Genomic DNA, 24,861 nt, shown 5'->3' on the forward strand with positions numbered 1-24,861 from the left:
TATGATATCCATGCCTTGATAATATAGCAGTGTGATTAAATCAATACAACTTTAGTGGAAGTATCTAGCCATTACGAAAACTTCGTAACAACTTTGACTCTTTTCCCCTGAGTATTTTGCTAATAGGTCTTAAGTGCTAGTGAACAAGAAAACAATGTTGAAAAGTAGGATGTAAGTGGGATTTACATTCAAATAGCCTATAATATCTTTAGCTTTAACCACTTTCTGAAAACACTAAACATATATAAGAAGGGAAGATGTGCCACTAAATGTAAATAGGTAAAAAACAACAAAAAGGCAAAACCACGATTACTATTCAACAGGATGTTTTACAGCAGTCAAAGGGACAATCAGAGGAAATAGCAACACAGCAGCCTTTCTAGAGTTTTCGCTGTGATGTGGCCAAAACCGCAATCTTTTCTGACCCTCCACCAGAAACCCGAACCTGAACCTTACCTTGGCATTGAATTTGGCGACAAAATCAAAGTGTTTCTTCAGGTCAGTGGCCAAAATTGCCTCAATGACGAGGAAGCGAAAATGCTTGAACTCCACGTGGTCGAGGTTGACCAGGAAGTTGTACTCTGGCCTGGACATGAAAAGGTTCCAGGCAGCAGCGGCGTGGTGGTTCTCCAGGACGGAGCGGTCGTTGTACAGCACTGCCTGTGGAAGCAAGGAGGGCAATGGAAAGCTGAGAAACATCTTAGCAAAATCACAGCAGTGCAGAAATGGGATTGACATAGGGGTGATGCTCGAAGGAGGTTCAGGTTTGGTTGATTTGTTTGTTGAGGTTGATTTTTTTTAAAAGAATTTCTCAAGGTCTGAGGATGTCATTTTGGCAGGGCTAATACCAGACATGGGAATTGTTGTGATGGTGATGATTTATTGGAAGATTGATTTGAAAAATCTGGGTCTTTCATGCTCCTGGGTTTTTGGTTCCTTACTGAACTGTAGCACATGACAACAGATTATTCTGTTTCAGGCCACAGATTAATGACTAATATAACATAGGTTTGTGTGCTTCCCTGTTTCTTAGAGCTAACCTCGGTTAACAGGGATTATTGTCTTTGATAATTGTACCTGACAATTGTGTGATCAATTTCAAACACAGAAAGAAGTAGAATTCCAGTTTGCAATCTGACAACACACACTCGGCCTGACAGATTTCTCAATGCTAAAATCCAAAACTGGTTAAATCTTTACTAAATCAAGTTGCATAACTCTTACAAAGATGGCAATGTCATTCAGAAGCTAAAGAAGGATCTAGAAAATGGACCTTAGGGGACAACAATGCTTCAGGAAATCTCTCCACCTTAGCAGCATTCAGTCTTTTGACAGTTTGGTTTATAGAAAGAAAAGCTTTCAGCAAGTTCGGATGCCGGTTGGGGAGTAAATCTAGAATTTCAGCATCTCAACTTAATTGTCATCATTAAACTATCCTTTTCTCTTTCCTTGTCCATAGAAGTATTTTTCAGCCCAGTATGATGAAGCCAGGCAGGTCAGCTATGTAAAGTAAGGAAACATGATCTCATAATTAATAAAGAATGACTCAGAATTGCTGAATTCAACTCCCAGCATTGGCAGCACCTTCTGTGTAACCCTAGGCAAGCCTCAGTTCTACATTCATAAAACTGAGATTATTTTCCATACTCCCCTCCTCCCTGATAGATGTATAGTGAAAAAGTACTTTCATAAAAGATGACAGCTGCTCATGTTCGATAGAAACAACCAAAAATATGTCATGATCATGCACAGACTAACTTGCAAGGTGCAGTTAATCATACAAGTGGGTTTTTTTTATTTTATTTTAATCTTCCTGTGCCTTATTGGGTAGAATAATTCTTCCCTTATTTCACAGTTCCAGTTTCTGTATCAGTCAGCAGAGCTTTAGCTTCTCCTGACACAGTTTATCAGTACCTTTCTTAACAGCTCTGCTAACTGAGGGTGTGTAAGAAGACTCTTACCAGCAATCCCCAAGTGAAGTGATTATTTCTGTCACTTTGACAAGCTGTTTCAAAATATTTAGCAGACTTGTGCTTAATGGAAGCCACAGGCACCACTGGCAAGAAAAAGCTGTTATCAAGACCTTCCAAACTTAACAGCAACACCGGCTGAGATCTATTTACCTGAGGAGCACTCGTTGCTACCAAAAAGGCATTGGTCCTTCCTGGGTGATCATAATCATGCATGGCTGCAGCTACATAAAGAGCCATCAGTTCAAGGGCAGGGATGTTGCCAGCCAGGCATCCATAGCTGTCATCTGTAGGCGTGTATGTCTTCGAAAACACATAGCCCATGTGGCCGTGAGTGATTCCACTGTCAGAATCTGAGCAGAAATAAATAAATTAAAACAATAAAAACATCCTTATGACTTTTCTTTTCAGTGACATACTGAAAGCAACAAAGCAGGGCTAGGAAGAGCAAATTTACAATCCATAATAGCAGAGTGACAGTACCCTGGCCTCAAGGCTTTCTGATACAGTGTGCATGACCCAGTGCAACAAGGCAAACAATTGGAAAGGAACAATTTCCAATCCCACCTGGGGATCTTCCAGCCATCCAGCAGAACTTGTTCTCAAACTATGTAAGATACAAGCATTAAGACATGGATTCATAGCCATGCTGGAGCTTTGTGGATAACTTGATCTTTCCACTTCTTCCTCTATCATATAGACTAGTCTATGAGACACTAACAGTCCTTAAAGCAATAGACTAGAATTTATTAATTAAATTACAGTGCATGTTTTCCAATACAGAGTTCTAGACTCTGCTGATAATCCTCTTATCAGCCTGTTTTTGAAGCAGCTTGAACACACCTATCAGATACTGAGTGAGATGTTTTGCTGATTTAATCTGCTTCTGTAGATCTTGCATGCAGTCTAACAATGTCTTTCAAATAACGAGCATCAAAAAGCCCCCTGTTATTCCACCTATTTCACCTTACCTACAAAGACCTCAATAACCCCTGCAAATAAATTTTTCCAGGAATAAAAACGTTTCCCATTGAAACATCATGAAGAGTTTCACAAATTATACGTATGTGCCATACAAACACTAAAACCAACCAAACCAAAGAAATAAACAAACAACAACAACAACAAAGAGCAGAAATGGAAGTGGTTTCTGCAGAAATAAACTCCTGCTTTTATAATAACTCCCTGAGAACTCGCATAAAACACAGACAGTTCCTGTAGGTGCTACAGCTGAACCTGGAGAAGTTAACATAAAGATGCAAAAAGAACAGCTTCCCATAATAAAGCACTCATAAACCAGCAGAAGATTGGTCGTGCAAGCTGGTTGCCAAATGGTAACAAGTGTCTTTGGAGGCAGTGAGGAAAGGCAAAAACTCTTCTCTACAGCCAAGCAGCAGCAAGTGCACGGCACTACCTGCGTGCCCCAGAAATTTTGTAACAGCAAGACAGTGCAGGGGTTAAGGATTTTAAAGCCTTCTGAAGTAGCATTGAAAAGCACTATTAACAAACACAGTTTTCCTAGGAAAAAAAACCCCACATGTTGACAAAGATCTGCCTTATAGGTGACCACAAAGGCTTGCATTCCCACATCATTAAATGTAATTTGTTAGGTTTTGGAGGATCAATTCCATTGTCTCCAAAGCTACACAAACATACTCGAACACCTTCAACATCCATCGCGCTACTGAACTTAAAAGCCTATACAATAACAAGTACTGCACGCAATCCTGAATTCTTGGCTTTCTCGCAGCAAACTTTGTGACAGAAACTTTAAGAACACAACACAGACACCTTGCACATACAGACATACCTGAATCGCTGGCTGACCCATGGTCATTGATCACGGTCGGGAGTCCCGGGATGGGCTGAGTTGTCAGGTACCACACGGCGTGTAGAACATCAGTTGCATGGATTCGGTTGTGATCTGCGACACAAAGAAAAGGAGCCCGCTGTTGAACAGGAAGGATGTTTCTGACAGAAGGATATCAGCACCATCTAGTGGGCATCTCGTGCCAGCCGAGCGAGCAGAGGCAAAACAAACTTTTATCACGAGCGTGACAGTTGTTCTGGGTTTTTTACCTCTTCGCAGACATGAAATACTGGAAGGTAAATTAATTTTGTGCTAGCCAAAATATTCCTCTCTACTAAGAACAAAACACAGCTAAGGAAAACAAGGAAATATAGGGCTAGATTCACAAAAATTCCAGAGACCATGAATAACTTGAATATTTTAAACAAAAAGGAATGGCTCCAGTAGGACAGACAGACAGTGGGACTTCTACCTATAATATGCCCAGGCTATAATCTGCTGCTTCAAGTCCTTGATCTGGTTCAAATATAAGGAAAGATTTGAAATTGGACTCACTTGCTTTCCCAGAAGAGAGACCAAAGCACCTGCCTGGGAGGCATTTCAGGGAGCCTTCCTTAAATCCCTCCCACCGTAGCTGTTCCAATTGGTATTTCATATTTTGACAGAGAGACTATATGACTTCTTAGAATGATGTTTCATATATTTTTCTGTGATGGTAGAGAAAACAGCATGTCCTGTGTTCCTCAACACTGAGGTTATCTGCCAGCTAAAAACGGAAGTAAAAACTCTCTCTTTTCCCTTGGAAAACAACTGGCTTTTCCAGCTGAAGCAGTTTGGTATATTGGATTTTAATTAATAAATAATTTGGGGATCACTGAAAGCAGGATTCTCAGAGAATAAATGGTTCCCACTGAAAAAAATATCAATATATAGTTGCAGAAGAACAGGATGCACTCATGTACTTGGCATACTTTGTCTGCTTTAAAAAATTCATCTCCTGTGGTAGCACTGCACTGCTACTGTATAAAAGTCCAAGTTGCTCTTGAGGCATAAATGTTTCAAGAAACTCCAGCTGGGACACTGTGCTACACTTGCATCATCAGTAAACAGTTCTTTACCTATGATAGCTTTATGTGGTTTCTGGCTTGGACAGAATTTGCCATGAATTGTTATGAAACAACATGAAACACGAAATGCATGAAAAAAACCCCAAACCACGAGAGGCTGCAGTTCAGCAACAGACTCTTACTAGAGAACCATCCATTTGGTTGTGATGTCACAGAAGAGAAAAAGTAGCTGCTATAATGAGAGAAGGAAGGCTTCAATACCAAAGTGTGTGGAAAATCCTCAAAAATGTAAGGAAGCATCATTATGTGGTGGGAATTTTTACTTACAAGGTATCTCTCGGTATCCGCATTCCAAGGCATGAAAGTAATTCATAAATTCCCTCACTGGTATTTTAAAGGTTTCAAATAGTCCCATGTCTTCAAAAAGCCTGTATGATACCTGGAAAAAAAAAAAGTCAAAAAATAACCCCCCATGTTGCTAAATAGATGGGAAAACCTCTAGAAATTAGATATAAAACTCCTCAGGTCAAATAACCCCATGAAACCCTGCTTTCCTAGTAGTATTTTCTGAAGTTCACCTGATCCAGCTATAGCTGCAGCTATTTGCATTTCCATAGGAATGTGGCTACATAGCCAGACAGAAACGCTATTAGTACCAAACATTCCTCCTCATTCCTTCTTTACACCCTTCCAGATTTTCTTCTCTTCCTTTCAGGAATATGCCCTCCCTGAAATTTCGCAAGCACCTCAGAAACCTACATGCATAAAGATGTTTGGAAGTTTCCCCACAAACTTCTCCAAGGAGCATCCTCGAGTTAATTCCCAGAAAATGGGGAAACAAGTAAAGGACTGACAGAAGGGGTAACTATTTGGATTCTATGCATTATCTCCTTTCCTTTGCTCTCATTTTGAAAGTGAGATGGAAAAAAATGACTTAAACGGGATTCCAGAGGCAGCAAGTGGCTTAGGCAGAGCTGCCTCAAGTGTTCCTGCATGGAAAGATGACTGCAAACATCCAGGAGAGGATATACTGGAAGGGAGAATGGGATGGATCAGTGAGGAGGTGTTCATGAAGACGAATGCTCAGAAATGTAGACAGCAGCTGCTGCAAAATGGGCACTTTTGAAGACAAGTTTGAACCTGACATATAAAACAATGGGGCACAATAAAATCACTGCCTGACCTTTTCACTTCTTTCACAAATTGGACCCTAAAGCTTTTCAGCTCCTTTATTTATTTACTGCTGTTAGCTAAGTTCTGTCCTTTTGATGCCCTCTGTCTGGTAAGGAATTGCCTAGAACCAAGCAGTTTGAAGCACATCTGGACTGATGAGTGCTATATGATAAGAAATGGTTCAAATTACCTTTTGTGTTTTACACCTGAGTGTAAATCAAACATCTATCCACAAATCTTTCTGCATATTGTGTGTATATATTGGGACCTGTGAGCTGCACCTGAAGTTTAATGAACATAAACTTCGAATGCCCCTCCACTGTGGATTTTTACAGTAAGAATAGGCAAAAGGATATGAATTTGCAGCATTAATGATCTTCCTGTGCCTTTCCTCACAGTCATTCCCTACCAAGAAAAACCTGCATGTGAACTAACTCTGGCAAAGCATTACAACAGGCAGTGATGATGCAGAGACAGGTTGAGTGTGATGTTTGATCCCATCTATGATGACCCTCTAATGACCAATATCTGACAGCTGGGGTTCTGCTGGTAGCCCCAGCTCTTACTTCTGTTCCCACCACAATTTACCATACTCTGGAAGACATGAGTCTTAGAATAAAAGGTAGGGCCTATAGAAGGCAAAACTTTACTCTCTGAAAACCCAATGGGAGCCTCCTGTACTGCAGCAGAGTGAAGGAAGTGACCTCACATATAATTTGGATTAGAATGTGCAAAGAACAATTTTTATCTATCTGGAATCATGGCTTAAGTATTTCACCTAGAGAGAGATGAGGAATCTTACATTCTAATTTTATATCAGTGAAATGTAAGCTTCTTGTTTCCATCAAAATATTTCTGTATAAAAAGAAGAAGCATAAAGAAATACTATTCTGCATTACCAAACCTTACTGGTCTGTACTAGCAGTACTGGACAGGTATCTTAAATAAAGCTTGTCATAAAAGCATGCTTTTCCTTCCCTTGGATTTTGAGAGGTGGGCAATTTCACAGTTGAAAAGAAGCAAAGTTGACTGTGATGGCTATGAATGACAGCTCCTCCACAGCCAAGAAACTCATCTGGACATCTTGGGTTTTTTTCTGTCTCTCTCTTAGAAAATGGAGAGAAGGCAGAGGTAAGGGCAAGTCAAACGGAGGAAAAAAGGGCATTGATGTCTTCCACAAAGTCAATTACCTAACTTCCTTCATTAAAAAAAAACCCCAAACAACTGTGTAAACTTTGTTTATTCATTGCTCTGGATTAAACATTTTAAAATGCTTCTGTCTTTTTAAATCTGTTCTTCCCAACCCTCATCCTCTTTCATGAGCTCCCTGGGAGTTAGGATCCCATGGGCCGAGGTGTGGTCCCTGCTCCAGGGACAAGCCCAGGGAAGCTCCAATGGGTGCCAGGTGCTTGGCAGTGGGTGCCCCACACTGCCCCTTCCCTCCAGCCTCCATTTGCTGCTTGTCCCTGCCATGACTGCTAATGCTTGAATGAATCATTTATAACTCAGATATTTCTGGCAGTGCTGCCTGAAGAAGGACAAGCACTTCTGCATGATTTGTAATGGAAGCTGGTTTGGAAACGGGTTGCTATTCACATGTAGCCCATCTCCTGGGTTTTGCAGGAGCACAGGGATGGCTCTCGCTGGAGCACATGCAAAGTTTAGATTTGCAATTCCCTTCTCATTGTTTGCAGGCAAAGCTCTTGCACTCCTTTATTTGCTTTCTTCAGACGTGTTCCTTTGAAGTGGTTGGCACCCCTCTCCGGCTCTGGCAAACACAGCTCCTCTCAAGGGCTGCTGTGGTGATCCCAGGAATATCCCATCCCCTAAGGATTGGTTTCCCCGCTCCTTCACATCTGCAGTTTCTCTGAGCAGAAGCCATGTGTGACAATGAGGTGAGCACACAATCCTCTTGGCACCACCCAGACCCTGCAATGATGCCACCCTGCCCCTGCCACTGCTCCTGTACTGCCAGCATAGCAGCACCTCCACTTCTCATCTCTGTGGGCCCAGTAATAAAAGCTAAACCTTGACTTTAGATTGCACTTTTTTTCATGTTATTTGCTCTCCAAGCCAAATCAGTTTATTTGCCACAGGTTTTATAGTTTTATAGGAGCTGTGAGAAGAGTGTTAAGTGTGACTGAAGTGAGACTGGATGTACATTCCTCTCTAAACCCTATCATGCATAGTTGTTACTGCCACATTTAGAGTGCTTGCCACTGTACTTTGCAGAGATGCTTTTGTGGTCACTGACTGGTTTAGGGTCTTTTTATATGTCTAAATCAATTTAACATTCCAAAAAGGAGAAACAGACATCTCAAGCAGTTTTAAAGATGCTAAGCCAGCATTTGCTTTCTAAACTGAATGCATCCCTAGAGGCACGTGTCAACTCTGCTTTGTTCCATCCCATAAATTTAACCTAGCAAGACAAACATAGTTAATTCAGCTTGTTAATTTACTTTTTTTTTTTAAATGGATGAGTCCATTTTACAGAAAAATACAGAGAATAAATCATTAGACCTTTTGTTTTCCTTTGTTTAAAATATCTCAGGATTTAAAAAATACACAAGGAAAGAAAGTACTTTTGGCTGGAGAAAAAGATTTATTTTTCTTTGTTCCCTTATTTCTGAAAATAATTTTATAAGAAATATCTGAGTAGGTGGGGGAAAGAACTAAAGGATCTATCTTTATTTTATGAACAAGGCTGAACTTGCTACATTCTGCTGTTAGGGAGTGGGAGTTATTATAAACAGCTGTTACAGAAAATGTTGAATTTTGATCACAAATATTATTTCTTACAGCTTCTCTATTTTATTTTACAGGCCTCATTTTGTGGCACTGCGAAGTGCTGTGCACATCCTCAGAAGCTGTGCAAAAAGCAGATTTTGGGAGAGTGTGGAGCTTTAGTGCAAATTGAGGGAGGCACAGGGGAATTGTCCCCAGAGGAACAGAACTCCATGTAACTTAATAAAGTGCTTAAAACCTATAGAGATACCCATGCAAAACCACAGAAACTTTTGGATAAGAAAGATCCAAAAGAAAGTTCTAGAAAGTCCTGGCCTTATGTTTCATTTATCATTCTATTATTATTCTCTGCTATTAGAAAAACCCCTGACCGATATGATCCAGAAGAGTATTTTAATCACACACTCACTGTCCAGTGCAAAAGTGTCTCAATAACCATCACTGAATTTATATCAATATCCACATCCAGCCACACTTTGCCTATTTCTCTAACACTAACCCAGAGACTTGGCAGGCTGGTCAAACACAGATGTTCCTTGCCAAGCTCCAGAACACTAAAAGGCAGACAGCTGAATATATTTGAATTCATGCCATGGTTTTCCTTGTTGACCACTGGATAATTGAATCGAGCTGAATAATAGGTAACCACTGAGGGACCGTGATTTGATACAGCATTCTCTGGAGCAAGTTACACTGAGATCTGCCTGACACATTAACCTCTGTGTTTGTGGGGGTGTGTTAATTGTCCCTTATTGTACCAATTAACTTTATCTCTTCTCTCCAGCACTCATCACTACATAATGCCTTGTAAAGTGGTACTAGTTCGCTCAGATTCTCTTGGGCTCGTTTTCCTTCCATCCCTAAATAATAATAAAAATTATTTGCCTTTCCTGTTTAATAATCTTCAATACTTCCATGAGAAAAAATGGCTAATTTGTCAGTGTGCCAGGAAAAGGGGCATAACAGAGCAGAAAGTTCAGCCAGGAAAGTGATTATGGAAGTGACACTAATCCTGCTGGTAGAGACAGGCTGTGTCAGTAACTGGATTCAACTCCCAGAAAAGAATAAAACCCTGATAGTTCTGAGAGCTGAAAGACAGACCAGCAAGCTCTCCCATCCTGAGTCATAGCAAATTAGTCTTCCCTATGTAATAATTACATGAATTTTCTATCAAAGTTCTGACTCTTTACAAATGAATTAATATAGCAAGGACTATTTTTCCTCCCACTTTCTCAAACCCTGCTCTCTAAAGCTCTGTATATCCTGCACCAGTTTGCATATATTTACTGTTTAGCCCTCCCATGCTGTACCCTATGAGAAATCCTTTCACACAGAACTCAGTAAGGGGCAGCAGCACCTCCTGCAGATGGAATAGAATATTCAGAAAGGTTTTTGTAAACTCATTGGCAGAGGGCAGCAGGCAAAACAGGCGTGTGGTTTACCCTTTCACATTTTTAAATTAAAAAACATAGACATTTAAGAGTAAGGAATGTAGTGAGATGGAGTTCATATTGTCAGCTTTGAATTAGGTGACAGGGATCACAATTCATTGGATGACCAGCTTGTAAGGGCAATGGGTCTTAACACTACTGTCAATATTCTAAGCCAGACACTGCAGACAAAATATACCTCTCACCTGACTGAGAATCCGACCACATTTCTTTCCAATTTTTTCCACCAAATCAAAGATTGGGAAGTTCCAACTATTTAGCTGCTCCATCAGGGGATCCAGGTTGTCCATAACCAGAGGCTCAGGAGCAAGTACAGGCTTGTCCTGTGTCAGAAATCAGAATAAAGAGGAGTGTTAGTTCAGTGAAGCGTCTCATGCAAAAAGTTATGCTCTTATCACATTAGCATCATCTGTAAGTCGATGGCACTTTACTCAGCTCAGCGGAGATGTCCTCATTTCTACCAGCCCTGCAGCAAGTCACTCTCCTTTATAATGTGTTCCACTTGAATGAATTGGAAATTCTGTATATGAAACATCAGTGTCTGAACTTATCCATTGAGACACATTCATTCATTCACTCAGGGGAATCATTCATTCATTTCCAAGGGAATCTGTCTTCATTATAAAATTTGCTGCAGTGCAGAGGGAAAAGCTCTCAGTTTCTACTTCTCCACCAGGACTCATTCATTACAATCCAACAAGGCTAACGAAGCTCAGTCCAAGTGAAGACTTTTGCTCCTTAAACTGAAACCTACCTGTTTTCCAAGGTCTGCAAATAAAAGATGGATTGTGCCCCTCCTTTCACATTTCTCCCTGCATACTTCCTAGAATTACATTTTACTAGGAAATTACAGATGAGTAAATGACAAAATGTTTCAAGCAAAATGCCTTCTCTCAGCATGTCCAACTCCAACAGATTACAGTAAATTTTTCAAAGAGCTCATGCCTAGCTTGAATTTATTAATTCAGTTGTACAACAAACTGTGAAAAATGTAACTAAACAAAGCCTTTCTTTTGCATCTCAACCAAGCTTACAGCTGAACACAGCAGCTGTATCAGCACTTGTTCACCATACTGCAATGTTCTTATGTTTAAGACATGTACCAATAATAAAATCTTGCAGCACCCTCAGACCAGTGTTCATTTATTTTAAAATAAGGACCACAGTATATATTAGTGAAGATTGCAAGCCCATTGAGAAGCTGAAGTGGCTGAACAGGAACACTATATGTCATGCTGCCAGTCTGAGAAGATCATTTCCCTTCCTTCCAATCCATTCCCTTTAAAGGAAGCTAACACAGAGGCCAAACATTTCAGAAATGCCTAATGCTAGATCCATAAACTTTTATCCACCAAAATAGATGGTTAGCGTTTCATAAGTGGCCAGTGCTTAGCAGCCCTGACATTTCAATGGTTCCTTTCAATTCCTGAAAGTTAATCCTCCTGCTGCAATTGTTGCTTTAAACCATGATCACAACCTTTAGACAGCCCTGGTTTGGCCTTTTTCCCACTCCGTATCAGCATACACTCGGTCCATTGTGCGAGTGGGACTTAGACAAGCTACCTCAGGTGGTATCAAGGGATGCAGGATGATGGTCTCGGGCGTGTAGGACCTACAGACAGATCCCTTCCGTGTCTGCTCCTTGGAGCAATCTGTCTCGTCGTCGTTCTGCACGATGTCGCTGCTGTCGCTGTTGTTGGTCTCGTAGTCAGAAGTGGCTTGCGCGGGATCATCTGCAACGCAAACCACAGAGCTCGGTGTGTGAACAGCAACGATGCCACGAAAGGCACCCCGTGACCTTCCGGATCACAGCAACAGGATCTCTGACTCATAATACATATGTGCTGCTCGGCTGGGTCTGAAGCTGGACAATCTGTCCCCAAGGCATTAAGGCATATACCCTGCAGAGTGTAAAAAAATGGGACCAGGAACTGAAGAGTAAAAAGATTTTGAGGATTATTGTTTATGTTGATTAAGTCAAATCAGGGAAACCATATCTCTTTTTTCTTTTAGCTCTATTTCTTGTTAGCATTCTGTACATGTTATACATACAAAAAGGCAAGAAGCCTCAAAGACAGTTTGTATGGTATCACCTACATATGTTCTCCCTTTATGACAGACAAGCATGTCTGTCCTTTCATTACTGCATTCGAAGGAACAAGGTGCTTTTGACAGACAAAGAATTACCTGTTCTGTTCAGGGTGTGTGTGGTAGCATCATTTCTATTTAATGTCCCATCACCAGCTTCTATTTGGTTATAGGGTCTGCCACAGCTGAAATACATCAAGAAATTTGCACAATCAGACAGTATTATGTAAAATGATTTCCTGCTGACAGTGCAAGATTATGTCATACAATATGAGCCACGGTCCAGGGTGCATTCTCCAGACAAAATTACAAGAGAGACCTGAAATTTTATTGGAACTCAGGAAAATAAAAGGAGAAAAATACAAAAAGACCTTGGATTAACTGGCCGTCACCATTAAATTTGTGTTGCCAAGAGTAAACCTGTAATATGTGATTTTCTTTTTAAATGAATTTCTTACTCTCTAAATTTATCAGTAAACCCAGAAAATTAAAAAATATCCCCTGGTTCTGTACTACAGCTGCCCTATAAAAGTGACAACATACCAAGTACATAAGAACAAAGAGGGCATTTTGGACAGAACATGAGGTGAGTGATCTGGCATCCAGACATTTACCAATGAAATTACTAGACAGAGTTTGCTTCACCATACCCAGAACAGAAATACTTTCTGGAAGGGACCACAATATCATGGCCCTTTCAAATGTCTGGCTCTTCTCTTCCAGTAAAAAGCTTTATTCCTCGTGTGTGATTCCCTTTAAGCCCTAATTGTGAATTCAATACCAGCTGGAATGTTTCAAATTATAATGTCCCAATATGATTCAGTCTAGGACCTGAAGAAACAATGGTATATCATGAAAACATGATAGAACATAACAAATCTGAAGCCTCATTTAGCAGTATTATATCAAATCTGTCCCCAAAAAACTGACACTTTACATGTCTTTCTCTGGTTTGAGTCAGTATTTTGTGGCATATCTCATATGTAACAGCCTTTGAAAAGCAACTGTTATAAAATTATTTTCCTTGGTCAAACTTTGTACTAGAAACTTTGTACCATTGTAAGTTCAATGTGTAAAAATGGCTGAAACCCTCTGCCAGAGGGGTTTTGACTGGGTCATCCAGAACATATCCTGGAGCTTGATACGCCCTGCAAACACAATGAACCCCTGAAAGACTTTTAAATAAAAATGCAAATCTGTATTCAATGATACCTGTAGTGCATAGCCAAGCAAATAAATCATGTATCACTCAGGTTGCTAAACAAGATGAAAAGAAAGTATTAATTTCTCTGTCCCGCATTCCTTGCGATTTCCATAAGATCAGTGATAGAGAGCCTTTGATTGGGTGTAATGCCACAATGTTTTTTGCATCACTCTGAGTGCACCTCTTTATTTCCTGAACATATGCAAACTCACACTGATTTAATATGTATGGTCCACAAAGCACTCTATTGAAATAAAAAAAATTACTGAGCTAGCCAGCAGCACACTTGAAATCTACTCTTGTGTTGGAAGTAAACGTGCCCATGCAACTTTATCTCAATCCCTTCATGCACAGGCATTATAATACCCTCCTTAACTTCAGGATTGTTTAATATTTTTTGCACAGGATTCCTGCCTCATGCACTAAGCAGAATTAATACACGATTACTTACAAGTTATTTTACTGGCATTGCCTGGTGTATGTTCTTCTTTACTGTGGTTTTCAAACTGTGCTGTCCTACCACATTTCACCTTGTTAGCAAAAAAGAAGTGCAGTAAAACTGGCATCTTGATGCCACTGCCTGGGTGGATCTGACTTAAAACACTGAACCCATCAAGATTTCATTTCCTCTTCTGTTGTAGGGGGTGGGATTGGTTTGCTGGTGGCAGAGGTTTGCTGACTTGGCATTACTCCCCTGCAAGGCAGGTGTTTTGGCAGTAAACATAGCAGGTTGTACACCATGAAGAGGAGCAATCTACTCTGCGAGAGCTCAGACATTAAAAATTTACTTCCAGTGTGTTAATTTAATTCTCACAACTTGTTAACCGTTTAATTTCTTTGTATTTGAGATTTTTTGTTTTGATTTTGACAGTGCTTGTAATTTTTCAACAGGGACTTAAAGGAAGAGTGACTCTTAGGACCAGTGGATGCCAATTCTATTAGCCAATTATACCATAATATTTTAAATAATAAGTGTGGTTTTTTTCAAATAATCAACAACGAAGTCTGGGTCAGCAATGTAACTATTTGCAGTGCTTATACAGTCTAAGCTTTTGAAAACAAGCAAACTGAACCCTCAATTATGCTGTATAACCTACATAGATCCAATACAACAGCACCCACATTAAAGTTAATGTGCATTTTACCAGTGATTACAATGAAATCAAAGTTTCCACATATGTAGAAAATATATTTCATCTACAACAACCTTACATTGATTTTTTTTGACATTTTTAATGCAATTGTTAACCATTCTCTTTAATAGAAGGCTTCCAGACATAATTGTTACTTGTGAAAGTAATAATATTTTGTTGAAGTAGTAATAAAGGCACAGCTTAATAAGACAGTAGCACCTTTAGGTTATAGTTCTGTTATGTAATACAATTTTCATTTCAAATTATTCAGCCCAAGTCCCAGTTTTGCTATGACTTTGGAAAACTTTTAAAAGCATTAAATTTCTATTTAGTCACTTAAATCCAACTTAAAAGCCTGTTGGGATCCTAGTCTGAACTCCAGTGAGGATGATTCCCTTGAGCAAACTTGCAGTCTCAGTTTGACTTTCTCACACCCCCTTCCTTGCCCTGCACACAGTGTCCTGAGACACAGCCACAGCCACGTGACTGAAGCCAGAAAGGAAAAATCATTTCCAAAGATAGTCAAACTTGATACCATTTAACCCAGCCTCAGATGACATGCTGTCCACTAGCTGGCCATTAATCACAAATCACTGCTATGTCAGAAAGTGACATCTAGTGAGTAAGGTAACCCTGAAACTGCACTGGAACAGGTTTAGAAATACCCATGTTTTCCACTGTTCTGGACTGGACACATATTGCAAACTCCACTAATACAATTTAGCAACTGAATCCTTTCTGAGAAGATAAGCAGAACAACTTTCTTTCCAAAATGCTGATTTTGCAAAGCAGGATCAGCCTGTGTTATCTAATACAGGGCTACTTTAAAGTGCAAAATTAAACTGTGTTTCTCTAACTCTGAGTACTTGAAAGAATTTATCTGCAGTTGATTTCTGAAAAAAAATCCTGACTTCATGTAATCTGACTCTGCCTAGGGAACAAAGGATCCACTCCTCTTGAGAGAATGCTCAAAATCATGTAGCCTTCAGGAATTGTTGGCACATCTTTACCAGAAGCCTACAGGCCAGAATCTTTTAAACCCTCGCAGTCAGATTTTTCTATCAAACATCAGGTGCCTGCTGTGGAAGACTTGACCTGTGACCTGAAGCTGACTATTCCTACTAGGGGGTATAGCGTAAAAAACACAGGTTGTTACCATGAAATCCAACTTTGGGATCTGCAAATCATTGGCAAAGAATTTATTTATGAATCAGACTGTCCATCTGACAACAGTAAAAGCAATAAATGTAGCTAACACTCTTCCACTTTAAAAGTATTTTGTAGCATTGATCTACACAATAAGTCAAATACTACAAACTTGAAATGTCAGTACACAATACTGCAGTAAATCACAAAATCTTGTATGTGGGCTGAAAGAGCATGTTCCTGAGAACAATGTGAAATTAACCCTACTCACGTCAAATTACAATCTTACCTGCTGCAGATGACAGAGGGGCTGATAACAGGATCTGACAGGGAGGTGCACTCTGAGAAGAAGTTAAGACTTTGTGTGGCTTTAAACCCTGCTTGGTGTCCAGTATCTGTAGAGTCTGGAAATGATACAGAAGATGTTTTTCCAGTAGGACTTGTGGCAGGGGTCCCCTGAATTGGTGAATGGCATGGGGAGGTGAGAGGTGAAATATTTGGTGGGATACCTGGCAAGAGAAGAGTCTTGTCAATTAACAGAAGTGGCAAATGGTTGCATTAGTTCACTGTGCAGTTCACTCCTCTTGAGATGCACAAGTACCATCATAGCTCCCAAACAGAAAAATAAGAGAACACCCTGCTCCACCCTGAGCCAAGTCCAGGGCTGTCGCAGGCAGATGAAATTCCATTAGTATCAGCCACTTCTACCTGCTGAAGATCTGGCTCAAAATACAAAGCATATTTTCCCTTGAGCAGGATGCACTAACTGACAGGCATGAAATGAAAGGCATATGTTAGTGGTGTGACTACTGGTATCAACATGTTCTACTGGTATCAACATGTTCTACTGACAGAGACACCAAACTCCAAAAAGCCAGTTCCCAGCCCCATCTGCAGATGCCAGATCCATCTTTGTTTCGCTGTCTCCATCTGTAAAGCTGGGACAAGAACAGCTTACACACATTCCCAGAAAATTCAGATTTTTACATGTTTGAAGACTAAGAATAAACAAAAAACCCAATTTTAATGGCCATCCATTACATAAAATACTGCACTTCTGGTGCCATTTCTGCACTCCTCACTGATTTGGGCCTGGATCTTGTGCAGCTTGAGTTTAGTTTTCAATATCTGTTGCTCACTAAGGGAACTCACAACCATTACCTGTACCACATGGTATTGTGCTCCTGAGCTAGTGTATCATGAACTGCCAATATCCACATGTGAGAGCACTAGTGAGATGTAGTTCTCTCTCTCCCTTATTCTGTCTGAGCAACACTGCCAAGATGAAATGCATCAGCTGGTCCAGAGCTTGAAACAAAGTGCTGCCTTCTTTTTGAATCCATTTTACATTTTTCTAGTCTCAAAGTTCCAGCCAAAGTGTAGAGTGCCCGGGCAAACTTAATCTATCTTGAAAGGAAATGCACATAAATTGAGTTACCTCCTGTTCTAAAGTTTGTAGGAACTCAGCCCCAGTTAATTTACCACATTCATCTTCAAAGCCAAATGATAGAAAGACCTTAGGAACTTGAACTGGTTTTATGTTTGAATTGTGCCCACTATCTAAATGTATTCCAGACACAAAAATTATCTTAGAATAAGGCAATATGTTGGCTTATTCTAAGGTTATGAAATGCTAACCTTGCAGGATATGTGTATACAGTTCCAGTGTTTTTTCCTGATAGAAAATTTCTGTGATATGAGGCTAAAATATGATTTATTTTTGACAATCCAAGAGTTAAAAAAAAGAAGTTCTGACAGTTATGGAGCTGTAATTTGGAGATATCCAACATCTCCTCAGTTTTGATTAGGGTATTTCTTCAGCAAACATGTGGCATGTATTACTGTCTTAATTCAGTGACTGAAAGTAGGATATTATGTTTGTCTTGAGATCAGAAAACCAAAGCCTTCAGAGCAATTAAAATGTTATCAGATGGCCACGACACAGGGAAATTGCTTTAAAATACGGAAAACCTCTGTTTCTCATTTATGAATTCATTGAGATATCGGACTTCCATCCAACAAAAATACGTCTTTAAACACATTTTGCAGTCTGTTAGATGTGCAGGAGATTGAGCTGGATTATTATCTATTTTTGAGCTACATGTTACCAGGTAATATTCATGGCTCTTAGAGGATACAATTCAGAAGATACAATACATATGGTCATCTTTCAACAGTTAAAACAAGTCCTGGGAATTTAAACAGCATTTCTCACAATAATGTTTCTAATCACAGCTGCCTTTCTACTGCTAGTCTGGGCTCCTGTCTCCTGATATATTTTTTGTTGTGTGTGTTTTTGGTTTTCTTTTTGTTGTTGTTGTTTAAAGAGTAATTTTCCAGAGTAGGTGACCATAAATAAATAAATTTACAAGAAAAATGCAAACCTATTTTCAATAATCTAACATTTAACCATTATTGGCAAACGTGAGAGTAAACGTGTCTTGCTACAGCAAGGAATTTTGAACAGTCAAGATAAGAGAAGAATAAAAATACAAAGAGAATTTTTTAAGTGCATCCATCTGCTTAGGTACTCCAGAACTTATTCATATGTGCAGTGTTGAAGATATAAAACAGTGACTTCAATGTGATGTGAAATGACATACAAAAATACTTGATTTTTTTTTTTTGTGAAATAGATATAACTAGCAGCTGTCTTCATGCATAATTAAAGACACATTTTATAAATTAACAGATATACAGATTTAGCTAGATCAACTTCTACTAATAATTATTGTATCTTGCAAATGGAGCTAATATATAAAAGTCTATTTGCAATTAACTATTGCAAATTGAAAGAATTATTTAGTTGGAACATGAAAACAAATCATAACTAAAAATGCATGATTATAAACAGCCTAAAACATTGAAATATCAATCTTCTACATAAAATGCTGACACAAAACTTTTACTCCTCTCCATCAATACCCCTAGGAATTGCTTGTGATGGAATGGAGATGCCCCTTCATCATGTGGGAGCTCACATACCTGGGCAATGGAGATGACTATTAACACTTTCTGAAAGCAGAAAACTGATTGATGGGGTTGGTAAGTGTTGTTTTCCAAAAACAGAATATTATACACCCCACCCCTTTCCCTTTGAATTCACCTGGTAATCTCTGAAAATTACAAGTCTAAGTGTAATATTTGTTGTGTTTTAAAACAAATTCCTGGATTCTTGGTGCTGTATCTCCATTATTTTCCAGGTTTAATTTTAGTCAGTTGCCTATGTGCCTATTACCTTTTAAGATAATACTATGTTACTTAGTCTTCCCTGTGATAACACAAAGCAGCTTCTTGTACAAGAGGAGATGTTGTACAGTTTTCTTCAGTTTGAAAAGGAGATGAGATGTGACAGTGCTAGATACGCAAAATAATTGTGCAGCCATACCTTCAAACCCATCTCTAAGTTGGGATTCTCTGGCTTTTTCAATGTCAGGCCTCAGGCATATATCAATTTCCACCTGATAGCTGGGTGGCCAGTATCTCTGAGTAACATTATCTCAACATTACTCCATGTTTTCAAAAAACCCAGGCTGATATAAAAAATGGAGGCCTTGTGATAATTTTGAATTGCAAATTAACGCATGAGTAGACATTATATGATCCTGCATTTTTACAGGGAGGAGAACCGCATTACTGTGGATTAAGGCTGCTTCATGGATGTCATATCAAACATTTCATTATCAATTCCGAAGTCACCTTCTCAGTTTCTTTCCCTAGTTAAACAGGACTAATGGGGTTTTTTTTAGAATCTCAAAAACAGAGTGAAAAGTCCCACATTTCTCATCTCTAAATATTGATAAGAACTACCTGTACTCTCTCATAAAAAAATATACAGAGATAGAGTTACAAAGGCTTTGTCTTGGATATGTTTGCATAAGATGGGCCAGTTGCCGCTTACAGCTGAAAATGGCATTGTGCATGTTGTGCTTCAGGAAATCTCAGTCAGACAATATGCACAGACAGTTAATGTCATCAGTGTTATAGAAAACACTCTGTTCTCAGCCCTGCTGTAGTCAAGGGAATTACATAGATATAAATCACAACACAATGTCATATCACACTTGCTGCATCATGTCGTGACTAACCTCTATAAATCCAAAAGTCAAAACATTTACAATGGCATCACTATGAGCTATAGCATTTTAAGACACTGCGTTGTTTTTTCTTAAATCCAGGAAATAACTACATCATATTGATGGAAAAATAAGAAAAGAAGCACATTGGACAGAGAACAAAAGCAGCTGCACTTGCTAGTCATGGGGAGCAGCTACATGAGCGTGACAGAGCCATGGATGCCCACTCACCTTGCCGGCTCTGCCTTTTGGCATTCAGGTGGTTGGTAGAAGACACGGCATAGGAGGTGGAGAAGGACCTGCTCTTTGTGATTGTCATCAGAATTGAGCTGTTCCAGGAGTCAGGGCTGCAAAACCAGAGCACAAACAAGCACCATTCGACACAGGAAGAAGCCTCAATGGCAGAGCTTAGGAGCTGCAGCAAGAAATATGTGATACTGGGATAGCACAAAATCTGACAAGGAGAACAACATCTATGGGTTGGCTGAACTGCAGTTTGTGAGGCACTCAGTACTGTGTTCAGCAAAAATATTTACAATGCAGACACTGGGCTTCCTTTGCTGCTGAGGCCTATTCACTTTATTTATACAGATGCCTTCATTATATTGTTCTGACAGTACACAGAGGCTCAAGAGTTGACTTGAAATAAGTTAAATTTATATTCTCTTTTAACACCTCCCTAAAAGAGCCAGAAATGAAACAAGTTCTCAGTGTAACTAAAACCCAGTCTCCTCCGCTGCTGGTGTCACAGCAGATACCCACCAACCCTTAGGGCAGTGGAGGAGCTCCTCAAGAGACCAGGGGTGTCCAGAAGCACTCTGCATGGCCATGGCTCCTGGTGTGCCCCTTCACACTCTAGCCAGCTGAAATGCATGCTGCATCCCCCCAAAAAGTCCTACTGACAGACCCTGAAGATATTGGTCCAAGACAAACATACTGAGGGAAAATAGGGGGCATGTGGAACAAAGGCTTCTCCCCTACAACAGCATGGGCCCACGCTTTCAGCCTTCAGCCTAGAACTCTTTACCAGAAGAGGCCAAATCCTTCTGTACAGCAAGAAAACTGTATTTATGATTGTTTTCCCAAATGCCACTCATCGAGTTTCAGCTGCTTGCAGGGATGCAGCACTGGCTCTTATCAGGCAAGGCAGTGAGCCCTCTGGACAGATCCACCAGGCATCTCAGGCTCCACGTTCCCCCTCACAGCCTCACATGCAAGTGTTGAGGTGACACTTAAGCCAGAAAACAGATTTTTAAAGTAGCCTAGCTCTGGCTGAACTTGAAAAAAAAAGGAAAGGAAAAAAAAAAAAAGCACTGAAAGAAAAGATCTCGTAACACTGTGTTACACCTCTGCAAACATATTGTTTTGGAAGAGAAGTACTACCTACAAAAATATTTGCTGACTGTCTCCATGGGCCCAAATTTCTATAATCTGTGATGAGACAAAGAAGGAATCCAGATGGTTCTTTAAAAATTTTCTTTTCTTTAATTTTTTTTTATGGTTTTATTTTGTTTTTCAATTGACATGAAGTATATCCCACACTGGCCACTGTAAAGTTCAAAAAAACCCCAACAAAACAAACCAAAAATCTCCAAACCACATTCTTTGACTTCTTAAGGGAGAACCACTGGATATAGAAGTGGCTGAGGGAGAGAATGTGGAAGTTCTATTATTTTTCCTGTACCATTAGAAGCCATAAGAGGACCATGTCTTACCAGTTTATTGACATAGGGTTTGAAGAATACAATATTACTGATCTCAAACAGAAATTTAAGGGGGATTTTTACAAATTTGTGACTGCAGAAATCTAGAGATGATGTCCCAGGCTCTGAGGAACAAGTTGCAGATTTTGTAACTGTGGCATCTGCCACAGGGAAATCCCAGTGTCAGCCTCTCTCCTACTCCTCAACCCATGAAACATTTCTTTCTCTGTGACCTGTGGAGTGCTTGAATTTGGTTTGGTACAGGGGAAGTGGCAGATAATCAAGACTTTTTCTCTCTTCAGTTCAAAATTCTTCTCCTTGAAAGAAAATCTCTCTTGGTCTGCCAAAACTTTTAAAGCTAGACTTATAGGATCCATTTTTTGCCTTTCTGGAATACACATTGTTTCTCCTACTGTAAGAGAAGTACTACAAACAGTAGGCTGGGAGGCTTGACAGAGCTATAATTACACAATTGGCAACATTAAACATAGGAAGAATTGATAGCCTGCTTAGTTGGCTCATCATGCAGAGTTATGTAAGAACCGTAGGAAAGGACCAACAATAATATTTAATTGCTCTCCTTCTCCCTCTGATTCCCATCTTGGGATGCTTACATACTACGTGAGACTGGGATCAACAGCATAAATCAAATACACCCTGGGAACCACAGGTCGGTGAGTGAAGAGCGTTTCCATTTGGTTCTAGCTTTTACTGAGATAGCTGGGACTCCTCACAAAGGGAATTTTGGCCAACCACATATTTTTCTTGCAGTGTACTTTGCAGGCTGCCTTGAGCACCTCGATGCCCTGCATGAGGGTCTCCTCTGTGGGAAAGGTTTACGTATCTGGAGGAAAGGCTGACCTGGGAAGAATGCAGCTCTCTGGGGCTGTGTTCACACAAGTTATTTAATAGCCAGCACAGGCCCTCTCAGGTCCTGTATTTTTCTCTGCTACCAGCATCGAATTTTGAATTTCAGAAAAGCATGTGAGTCTTCTGATAACATGACTCTAAATTCTCTTCTTGAATTTGGTGCTTTGGTTCTGATCTTTCTCTTCCCCAGAGCAAAGTATGTCTCCACGTTCTCTCCTCCAGCTCCAAGATGATAACCCTTGCTCAGGTTGGGGACGGGACCTGAACTTTATTCTCTCTGGGTGGCACCACAATTGACTGCCCTCCACCCTACTTTTGAAGGCTCTGCCCCTTTCTGACTAGAACAGAACAATATGGAGCCAGAAAGGAGGAAATGCTGTTGAAATAGCTACACAACACGATCCCAGTTAACACTGCCTGGGAGCCAAGCCCTTCTTGTCACAGACAAGAGCTCTTTGCACAAGGCTGTGCAACTTCTTCCTTCACTGGCTGCAACTGGATTGTCTGCCACAGACCCTGTGGAGGGTTAAAAACAGCTCAACTCAGGCTTTATGGCAGCATGGAAATCCCAAAATGGGAGGTACATAGGTCTGAAATCCCTCAGACCTCTGCAAATTCCCTAAATAAGTCATCTGCTTGCTGTAAGCAGCCGAGCAGACACAACTTCTCCTTCTCCATTTCATGGGAGGACCATGTATTTTATGATACTGGCTCTGGGATCAGGCCCTGAGAAGAATGAAGGATGGAGAAGTGCTTTATGAACTGGTTTAATGACAGAACCACATCAACACTAGGTGTGTTCTTAGAAATGGTTGGGTTACTTTTTAGAATTTTTTCTTGGCTGGGCAATACCCATGCAGAGAACTGCTGCTTATCAAGAAGAATTCAACCAGATATTTTGCTTTTCTTCCAATTTTACTGTGCATTTCTGCACTTTGTTAGCATAAATAGATTTTTCAAATTTTATTTTACTTCCCAATAATACGAATAATTTTGGCACAATCTGACTAAACTTGGGAATGTTGCTCCTTTGGCAACCCAACTTAAAGAAACATGAAGAAGTAGTTTTAACAAACCTCACAGCCAGCATTTTTGAATGAGGGACATCATCACACAGAACCAAAGAAATCTACCCAAAGAGAAACATAAAAGAGAGAGGAGGTAATTTGTAACCTGGATGAAGATGACTCATGGGGTTTGATGCTGGCACTGCGATCCCTTCTCACCGGAGCTGGCTCCAGTGTAGGTAATCCTGTGGCTGATGTTGTTGTGGTCCAAGTTGAGGACACTCGTCTCAGCAGTCCTGGAGGCAAACTTCTCCGTAAGCGCTGAGGAGAAATCAGTTGCTTAGAGTTTATACCAGCTTACAAACTCTTCAAACATGCAGAAGAAAACCCATTTCCACTTGATCAATTCTACCTGACAACAACTAGTGAGGTACCTTAAATCTGGATTCTCCCAGGTACTGTGGTGCCTTCATTCTACTCGAATCAATGCTTCCAGTGCTTGGAGGGTCTGGATCATCCTCCCTGTTTCAAGTTTTGTAAAAGGTCTATACCCACAGCCCCATAGCCACAGAGGTTCAACACCTGATGTGGCCAAAGGCACTTAAACAAATTAACAGGGCCACAAAGGTGGATTGGAGCATCTCTGATACAATGAAAGGCTGAGAGAGCTGGAATTCCTCAGCTGGAAGAAGAGATGGCCCAGAGTAGATCTTACTAATGTATACAGATACCTGAAGGGAGGGTGTAAAGAAGATGGAGTCAGGCTTTTTTCAGTGGTGCCCAGTGAAAGGACAAGAGGCAATACGGCAAAAATTGAAATACAAGAAATTTCATTTAAAGGTAGGAAAATAGTTTTTACTGTGAGGATGACGGAATATTGAAGGAGGTTGTCCAAAGAGGCTGTGAAGTTTAAAGTCATGGAGATACTCAAAACCCAACTGGACATCCTCCTGAGCAATCTGATCTAGGTTGAGCCTAGAAAAACCTTCTGCATGAGGGACTGGACTAGACAATCTTCAGGTGCACTTTCAACCTTAATTATTCTATGATTTAAACTGTCATGAATTCTCAGAATCAGAAATTCAAGGCAAGAAAGGCTGTATGAAGGGGGCAGGAGCTCCAATTTTTTCCTTGCTATATCTATCAATCCAAAGGTCACCCACTGAAATAAAACTCATTCTCTGGGATATGATGTCTCTTGATAAGCTTAGAAAAAGCATCACTATTTACAGCAGATTTTTCTTGACCACCCTGCATTTTTCTTTCACCTAAATCTTCTTTTCCTCCACTAACAGGACTCACATAGGTTTTTTTTTTAATTTTTGAAGACAGATATAATAAGGGACGATGATAAAGAGTCTTTTTGGATCCAGATTTGCTGTTAGAGATGCTATAATTTTGTAAGATGTTTCTCTTGT

At 40.0% G+C, this 24,861-nt stretch overlaps 1 protein-coding gene across 1 annotated transcript in view; it reads right to left on the reverse strand.

Moving 5' to 3' along the window:
- The window catches only part of PDE3A (phosphodiesterase 3A), a 239,963-nt gene that overhangs the window by 19,494 nt on the left and 195,608 nt on the right, over positions 1 to 24,861 (reverse strand). The window contains 10 exon segments of the mRNA XM_050325324.1: positions 457 to 660; positions 2,124 to 2,323; positions 3,781 to 3,894; positions 5,175 to 5,286; positions 10,402 to 10,539; positions 11,780 to 11,949; positions 12,404 to 12,489; positions 16,077 to 16,296; positions 20,095 to 20,210; positions 23,610 to 23,764. Of these exon segments, the coding sequence (XP_050181281.1) occupies positions 457 to 660; positions 2,124 to 2,323; positions 3,781 to 3,894; positions 5,175 to 5,286; positions 10,402 to 10,539; positions 11,780 to 11,949; positions 12,404 to 12,489; positions 16,077 to 16,296; positions 20,095 to 20,210; positions 23,610 to 23,764 (1,515 nt within the window).

Source organism: Myiozetetes cayanensis, unplaced genomic scaffold, assembly GCF_022539395.1.
Source record: "Myiozetetes cayanensis isolate MyiCay16 unplaced genomic scaffold, myiCay2020 scf3, whole genome shotgun sequence".
Lineage (NCBI taxonomy): Eukaryota > Metazoa > Chordata > Aves > Passeriformes > Tyrannidae > Myiozetetes > Myiozetetes cayanensis.